Here is an 8,734-nt window from a genome sequence, read left to right as displayed (position 1 = left end):
CACTGCTGAGAGACGCAATGGTTGTTGAGTAATGATCTGTTTGGGTTGAATTAAAAATAAAAAGATGAATAAAGAAAGTCTAAGAAAAACTTTCATCTTCAGATGATCTACTCTGAACTTTGACAGGAAATTCTTGGAAAATGTCCTGATTCGAAAAATTGTCTTTTTTTTCCAAAGAAATTCTTAATTTTGTCACCGGAAGCAATTTTCAGTACTTGGAAAGCTATGTAAATACGTCCCCTGCTGTTTTCCAAAAGTTTAATATCATAATAATACTGACTCGAGTAAAGTCTCCATGATGAGAGCCCTGTGTTAAACATATTTCAATGAATCATTCTCTTAGATGTCACACTGTCTGTGTCTGTCTTGTTCCCTTTAACTTTAGGTTTCAATCTGAAGGATGAACATTTGCAACAGCACCGACTTCGTCAACTTCTTCAATGACACCAATGAGTTCCTATTCCAATACAACGCTTGTATCGAGTATGTCAAGTATCACATGAAAGTCACATTCATAATGCACGTGGCAACATGCATCATCATCAGTATCGGCCTTCCTCTGACGCTCATCGCCATCTATGCTCTTTACCGTCTGGTATGTACATTACACGACTTTATGACTGGAGCACAGTCTGAACTTTATGTTAATTGCTCCCCCCTATTATTTAATGGATAATTTGTATTACACTATTTGTTGCTTTCACTTGAAAAATGTTGAATACGTTTTTGCAGTTGCTCTTAAAAGCAGGGTTGGTCATTTTGGAAAACTTTGAAAGTGTCATTCCCCGTGTATTTACATGCTTAAATGAGCTCACCAACATGCATCACAATCTTTTTTTGCAGCACATAAAGATCCCATCCCAGATGCATGTCTGCAGATAAACCAGCGTGTCATTTGTGTTACGTCTTTGAAAGCACAATGAGCGATGGATGAAAGATGCATTATGTGGCTTTTAATGCAATAGTGGGAGAGAAATAAAAATGTTTGGGAAGAGGATGAGCTCAGAACATGTTTACAACTGATTGTCTACTTTGTGTTTTTCTGCAGATACGAAAGGATCATGTGGGACCAATCTACGTCATCAACCTTCTTATTTCTGACTTCATTCAGCTCTGCAGCTTGATGGTTTGGGAAATTAAAGGGGGGAGTGATGTGCACATTGAATCTTACTTTTACGAATGTGGCCTATTGACCAGTGTTTGCTTCATGGTGTGCATCTCCCTGGAAAGGTAACTATAAGTCCTGTAGCTTCGTCTGTTTTCTGACTTTTTTATTCTGAAATATTTTTGCACCATCTCAAAGACAACGGGTCCATCTTTTGTTGCAGGTATTTGGTCATCGCCCACCCACTGTGGTACCGCTTCAAACGAACCATCAAGATCTCTGTGGTGGTCTGCGTTGTGGTCTGGCTCATTCCTCTTCCTTTATTTCTCAGGGCAAATTACTGGGATACTTTACAATTCTTTGCCATTTTCCTCCTCATTCCCCTCCCACTGTTCATCTTCTTCCTGGTTGGGACCCTCAGAGCCCTCTCTGCTTCTGTCTCCGTCTCCTCTGAAGAAAAACGTCGAATTGTTGGAATTTTAGTCCTGGTGCTGCTCATTTACACACTGCTGTTCCTGCCCAACGCCATTTATTATCTGGTCGACGGATATGACGAAATTCTGTTTAACACATCTTACATATTTCTTAGGCTGAGTCCTCTGGCTGACTTAATTCTGTATTTTTTCATGAGAAAACAGCCCCTTGGAAAGCTTTGTACCATTGCTAACTGTTGCAGAGTTGCCAACACTGACGCCAACATATAGCTGGTATGAAAGAGGACAACATTGTGACAGTAAGCTCTGTGGAGGAAGAGATCATGAGGAGAAAACAGACCAACACCTGCCTTCCCTCACTTTACAACAAATGTGTTTCTTCCAAACTTTTGTTCAACAATGTTTTTCTTGTTATATACACTTTATACTCTTCTTAACTTTCTCATGTTCGGATCATTAACTTGTGCTGTTAAAGTGGTTGGCATGTTGTTGTGAGAGAAGGTCCCATTTATTGTAAATTTGACTAAATGGAATATGAAATCACACTGTCACTCATTACATTTTAATAATGCTATGGCATTCAATAAAAAACTAAATGTGTTTCAAGAGACAAACAGGAAGTTGTTGAGTAACCAATTGTGAAGCTCACTGTGTCTTTACCTTTTATAATCTTTGACCACGTCTAGTTAAGATCCACCATGAACATTTCTCATCACGTCAGACTTTTTACTTCAACAATTTGGCTTCTGAAAAGCTTTTCTGGGTGACTGAAAGATGTCTCCCACAGCAACATCACTGCTGCATTAAGTTTAGCTCGGATCTCGGAGCTGGGAATGACGTCACACCCGAGTTGACTGCGTTCCAGTTCAGACAAGCAACATGGACGCCATTGTTTTGTTAGCTAACACCAGACCATAACGACACACTACGTGATAGTTTCTGACCACAAATAACATGACAACAGCTCCACAGAGAGAACTAGCACGATACCAGATCTGTTTAAATACACAAAAAGACAACTACGCTTCAAATAAACAGTTACATCTTAAACATTCCTATCGATGCAGGAAGCAGCCATATTGGATTTGAACTCAGTTCTACTGCAGGTTCTCTGAGTTTCCGAGTGGACGTTCCGACTTCAGGGGGCGTTCCTGATGACGTATCAGGTACGGTGAGGTACGGTGGGGCTCGAGTAGCAGGAGTTTGTAAAGGACGCAGGAATTGAATGTCAGTAAACACAGGACCATGGGTGGTAGGTTTTAAATTAGCAAACGTGGATATGATGTCATCTGGTTTTATTACCTCTTCATCCTACTTCATAATGATTAATTGTGTATTTTGTTCAGTTTGTGTTTATACCTGCCCAGGGACTGCAGATGGAATCAAACTGATCAGGTTCAATCCAGTGAAATGCATCTCCTCTCATGACCTGACATTTTATACATGTATGATCTCTCACAAACTGAATTAGACTTAAACAGGGCACACAGCTACAACAGACACTGAAGTTATGTTGAGAACGTGTCAGAAAACCAGAGATAGCAAAAGAGATCAGTATCTCAACATTTCACAAGCTAGAAGCTACTTCCCTTGTTGTGTAACTTAGAGCGATAAATGTGTAAACATAATAAAATACACAAACTGCCATAAAACAGGTATACACCCATCAGAAGAGACAAAGGTAGTAAATATACAGTGAAGTGAAAAGATGGGAGAAGATAAGACAACTACAGAGGATGAAAGAGATTGTTACCTGTGCTCCACCTGAGCGTCGACACCTTTCACATGGCGGCGCAGCGTTTAACAGGGGTTTCTTCAATGCTGAGGAAAGACATGAAAGTGGAGCGTGAGAACTGAACACATCTTAACACATGCATGATCTCACTCTCTGAAAAGAGAGCATGCATCTTCACCTCACTTCACTTTGATTAAAACTCTGATGTGTCAGTGGATACATGTAACCACCGCCTATGTAGCAGCAGCCATGTTTCAAATGTTTACCTCTTCAGAGCACCGTCTTCCTGCATTCAACAAATCAAACATCCTTGTTGACCTGAAATTGTCTCTGGAGTTTCACCTTCCTCTCTTCAGATTCAAAAGCTGGTTTCTAAAACACGACACTGAAGAGAGGAGGTTAAGCGCACAATCAAAACAGCAGCGAGGGACGAGCACTGCACTCCTACTTCACACACATCCCTGAACACAAAGCAGCGATCTGCATCCACAACATGGACGAGAACACGTCATATAAGATGATTCTGCTCCATCACTCCAGTTTGGGGACTTCACATTTAGGAAGTTATATGTCCATCCATCCATCCATCCATTTTCTGCCACTAAGCAGAGACACCCAGACTTCCCTCACCCCAGACACCTCCTCCAGCTCTTCCGGTGGGACCCCGAGGCACTCCCAAGCCAGCCGCGAGACATAGTCTGTCCAGCATGTCCTGGGTCGACCCTGAGGCCTCCTCCCGGAGGGACATGTCCGGAACACCTCCCTAGGGAGGCGTCCAGGGGGCATCCAGACCAGATGCCCGAACCACCTCAACTGACTCCTCTCGATGTGAAGGAGTAACGGCTTTACTCCGAGCTTCTCCCTGGTGACCGAGCTCCTCACCCTATCTCTAAGGGTGCGCCCAGCCACCCTTCGGAGGAAGCACATTTTGGCCGCTTGTATCCGAGATCTCGTTCTTTCGGTCATGACCCAGAGCTCATGACCATAGGTGAGGGTAGGAACGAAGATCGACCGGTAAATCGAGAGCTTCGCCTTTTGGCTTAGCTCCTTCTTCACCACGACGGACCGATACAGCGACCGCATGACTGCAGATGCCGCACCGATCCGTCTGTCGATCTCACGCTCCATCTTCCCCCCACTCGTGAACAAGACCCCGAGATACTTAAACTCCTCCACCTGGGGCAAGGACTCCCCACCAACCCAAAGAGGGCAAACCACCTTTTTCCGGTCGAGAACAATGGCCTCAGATTTAGAGGTGCTGATCGTCATCCCAGCCGCCTCACACTCGGTAGTGAACCGCCCCAGTGCGCGCTGAAGGTCCGGGTTTGATGAAGCCAACAAGACCACATCATCTGCAAAAAGCAGAGACAAGATCCTGTGGTGCCCGAACCGGACCCCCTCCAGCCCCTGGCTGCGCCTAGAAATTCTGTCCATAAGAGTAATGAACAGAACCGGTGACAAAGGGCAGCCCTGCCGGAGGCCAACACGCACCGGGAACAGGTCCGACTTACTGCCGGCAATGCAAACCACACTCCAGGGGATAGGATGTTATATGTGTCGTCAATTACGTCTTGCCAACTTCCTGCTGTCTTCAACCAATGAGCGATGTCTCGTTGAAGGTAGGAGTGTGTTTAGATTTTTCATTCATCTGTACTGATTGACTCTGAGGAAGACGCAGTGCATCAAAACATTAGTCCTTTTGGTTTCAGGATGATTTTTAAATATGCTCATATCAGTCAGTACAAATCTTTAACAGCCAGAGAATCACCGTTTCCACAGGTATACCTCACACAAAACAAATTAAAGTGAATCCACACAAACCTTAGAGCAAGACCTTTCAAGCCAAGAAGCCAGCTGAAAATATTCACTGTTCAATAAAATAAAGGGAACACTAAAATAACACATCCTAGATCTGAAAAAGTGAAGTTTTCTTATTATATACTTTGTTCTTTACATAGCTGATTGTGCTGGCAACAAAATCACACAAAAATGATCAATGGAAATCAAATGTAATAACCAATGGAGGTCTAGATTTGGAGTAACGCTCAAAATCAAAGTGTAAAAACAAACTACAGGCAGATCCATCTTTGAGGTAATGTCCTTAAAACAAGTCAAAATGAGGCTCAGTAGTGTGTGTGGCCTCCACGTGCCTGTATGACCTCCCTACAATGCCTGGGCATGCTCTTGATGAGGTGGTGGATAGTCTCCTAAGGGATCTCCTCCCAGACCTGAACTAAAGCATCCACCAACTCCTGGACAGTCTGTGGTGCATTGTGGCGTTGGTGGATGGAGCCAGACATGGTGTCCCAGATAGGCTCAATAGGATTCAGGTCTGGGGAACGGACAGACGCGTTCATAGCATCAATGCCTTCATCTTGCAGGAGCTGCTGACACACTCCAGACACATGAGGTCTAGCATTGTTTTGCATTAGGAGGAACCCAGGGCCAACCACACCAGAATATGGTCTCACAAGGGGTCTAAGGACCTCATCTCGGTACCTAATGGCAGTCAGGCTACCTCCAGCGAGCACATGGAGGAAATGCCACCCCACACCATTACTGACCCACCGCCAAACCGGTCATTCTGGAGGATGTTGCAGGCAGCAGAACATTCTCCACGGCGTCTCCAGACTCTTTCACGTCTGTCACATGTGTTCAGTGTGAACCTGCTTTCATCTGTGAAGAGCACAGGGCGCCAGTGGTGCATTTGCTAATCTTGGTGTTCTCTGTCTTACACAGGACCCTGAGAGGCATGCAGGTCAGACTGTGGCCGACCACGTCTCCGCCTCTCTGCTGTTAGCTTCACATAGCTGTTGGCATACTTTAATAAACATGACCTTATAAGACCACATAGGGTCTTACTAATAATCTTAAAATATGTGAGGATGCGATGACTCATTTCCTTTTTTTCTGAAGAAAAACATCATGTGTGTTTCCTGCTATAAAGATTGAGATCTCGATGCTTCCGTCATAATAAAAAGATCATTACCATAATTTTCTCATGCAATACCTTTAGGTTTCATGAAGGTAACATTAGGTAAACATAGGACAAACACTGAACAAGACAAGAGATTCTTACTGTCAACATGAGGAACATATTAGTCTTCCAAACAGCTTATTATTATTTATAGAATTTGAAGGTTTATTTGAACAGGGACAGACACAAAAACATAAATAAGGTTGAACAATCATCTGATGTATGAATCAGATGATTGTTCAAGCTGGGGATTTATTTGGGATTTTAGTGTTTTTAGCTAAACGTAATTCACAACACTTGTCCCAAGTAGTAGTGGAGTGGTTTAGCTAAAAACTATGAGGGAATCTTGCACTTTGTGATAAAAAGCATGAAATTTCGTACACTTATAGCCAAAGGCATTCTGAAAATAATTAGATATGGAGCAAATTTAAATTTTCGATATGGCAGCTATGGCAGCCATTTTTCAAAATGGCCACCTCTCCTAACTGTTTTCTGATGTGTGATGACTAAATGTAAGATGTTAAACATAAAATTTGTTAAATGTATGAAGCATATCATTATGGACTTACTTTTGCATGCGCCCTATCACCCCCGATTCGGAATAAATCAAGGTGGTAGCCATTTTCAGCTGTTATTTGGACTAGTCAGCTACAGATGACCTTGATGTAGAATGTTATGTTAGCATGAGGGGCATAATTACATGATCACAGCAATAAAAGATAGAAAGGGCATTGTGACATCAATATATGTAATATCCTCGTGTGAATTGTCCACCCCCGTAATGCCACCCTACCTTATCTTGAGATTTCAATTAGCAGGTAAGGATCAATTCAGGCTAAAAAGTTACCTTTTCTAGATGCAGAATTTGGAATGGTTGATTTCTATTTCTCTGAAATCTCCCTCCGTACTCACAAGGATTGTGACAATACCTTGGTCAGACATAAAGATGAAGCTTCAGTCGCACTCACCTTCATAGACGCAAAGGATTGTGCAAACCCAATAACAGAGGTAGATGCTGCCTCTCCCTGCCAATTGTCTATAAGGCTATCTAGCTGTCTATAATGTCATGATTATAAAGGCTTATAAGGCATTTGCTATGATATCACATCATTTGCTAAACTCAGGTTACTCCATGACTGGGACCGTGTGAGCCTGTTTACTGTCTGCTGGTCAGGACTTTCACTCCGTGCTTGCTTTTTCATTCGTTGAAGCTTGGTGTCATTGCAACCATGGCTGCCTCAATACCTTGGCCTCCCATCAAGTCTCCCTGTTAGTAACGTTGAAGGGAGCTGGCCAAGTTCATCAAACTGCATTAAATGACCTGCAAGTGAACTGTATCCACTTCCCTTTGTCTAATCGCTTCGACTGGAAAGGACAAGTTTGTGCCTCCTCAGTGTGTTCTTGGCATATAATGCAGAGAGTCATGTTTGGGGTTTCCATGTGCTGTGTTGTTGTTGTTTCCTTGTCTGTCATTCCCTCGTGTCTCCCCTTCCCTCACTAATCATTCAATTAGGTTCAGCTGCGGTCACAGGTGTCTCCCAATCATCATCATCAGGCTATTTAAGCTGGCTCCTTGCAGGAAGCCAGCGCCAGATCATTTTGTCATCTCCATGGGTTTGTTCCTCAGTATTTGCGCTTGCTCCTCGTATGTTCCTGGATACGTGTATTTACTTGTGTTTGTTAACCTCTTGTATTTTCTCCTTCTGCGTAGTTCCCGTTCCCGTCCTTCCTGCGACTCCGTCTTCCCCTGTTCGTCTTGTGTGTCCGATCTGGCTCCTCATCACGCGTGTTTAGGTTTAGGGTTATTAGGTTGCACTAGAGTCACATTTATTATTGTGTTGCACAAGTATTTCACCCCGTGTCACGTATTAATAAATTGTTATTTGTTAAACGTCCTACTGTCTCTTAGTCGTGCGCTTGGTTCCAAAGATTTTCTGATTCCTAACACAGAGCTTCCAATCAGTCTTGTAAAAGAGGATGATGGTCCTTGATCAGGACAACTCATTAGTTTAAATGTCTTTGACATCTTCTCGTAAAAAATAGTAATGTAGAAAAGGCATCTACGACAATGTAACATCCCACATCAAGGTCATCAGTAGCTGACGAGTCCAAATAACAGCTGAAAATGGCAGCCATCTTGAATTTTTCCAATCGGGGGTGATGGGGTGCATGCAAAAGTAAATTCATAATGGAATGATTAATAGATCAAACAAATTTATCGTCAATATCTTATTTGAATCCATCACACATAAGAAAACACTAATGAGAGACGGCCATTTTGAAAAATGGCTGACATGACCGCCATACTGAAAATTAAAGATGGCTCCATGTCCAATTATTTTCAGAATGCTTTTGGCTATAAGTGAACCAAATTTCATGCTTTTACCACAAAATTCACGATGATTGTGGTTTTCTACCCAACTAATAGAGATGGCTCCCTTTTGATGCATAAAAAATAAACAAATTCATGACTTTCAAATGTC

The 8,734-nt window shown here is 42.8% G+C and overlaps 1 protein-coding gene and 1 long non-coding RNA gene across 2 annotated transcripts; both read left to right on the top strand.

Annotated features, from left to right (window-relative positions):
• Positions 1–290: 290 nt before the first annotated feature.
• Positions 291–1,809, top strand: LOC306841688 (G-protein coupled receptor 4-like; the record flags this gene model as incomplete). The annotated part of the gene is made up of 3 exons (XM_079371635.1): positions 291–595; positions 1,049–1,230; positions 1,329–1,809. The coding sequence occupies exons 1-3, from the start codon at positions 401–403 to the stop codon at positions 1,807–1,809; spliced, it is 858 nt and encodes a 285-aa protein (XP_079227761.1). The 5' UTR covers positions 291–400.
• Positions 1,810–7,672: 5,863 nt separating this feature from the next.
• LOC306841567 lies at positions 7,673–8,146 on the top strand. The gene is made up of 2 exons (XR_013781558.1): positions 7,673–7,865; positions 7,963–8,146. It is a non-coding gene; the product is annotated as an uncharacterized lncRNA (long non-coding RNA).
• Positions 8,147–8,734: the final 588 nt, after the last annotated feature.

Source organism: Symphodus melops (genome assembly GCF_947650265.1).
Source record: "Symphodus melops genome assembly, chromosome: 20".
Classification (NCBI taxonomy): Eukaryota; Metazoa; Chordata; class Actinopteri; order Labriformes; family Labridae; genus Symphodus; species Symphodus melops.
Note: the sequence above shows the minus strand (reverse complement) of the source record. Positions and strands in the feature narration are given on the sequence as shown.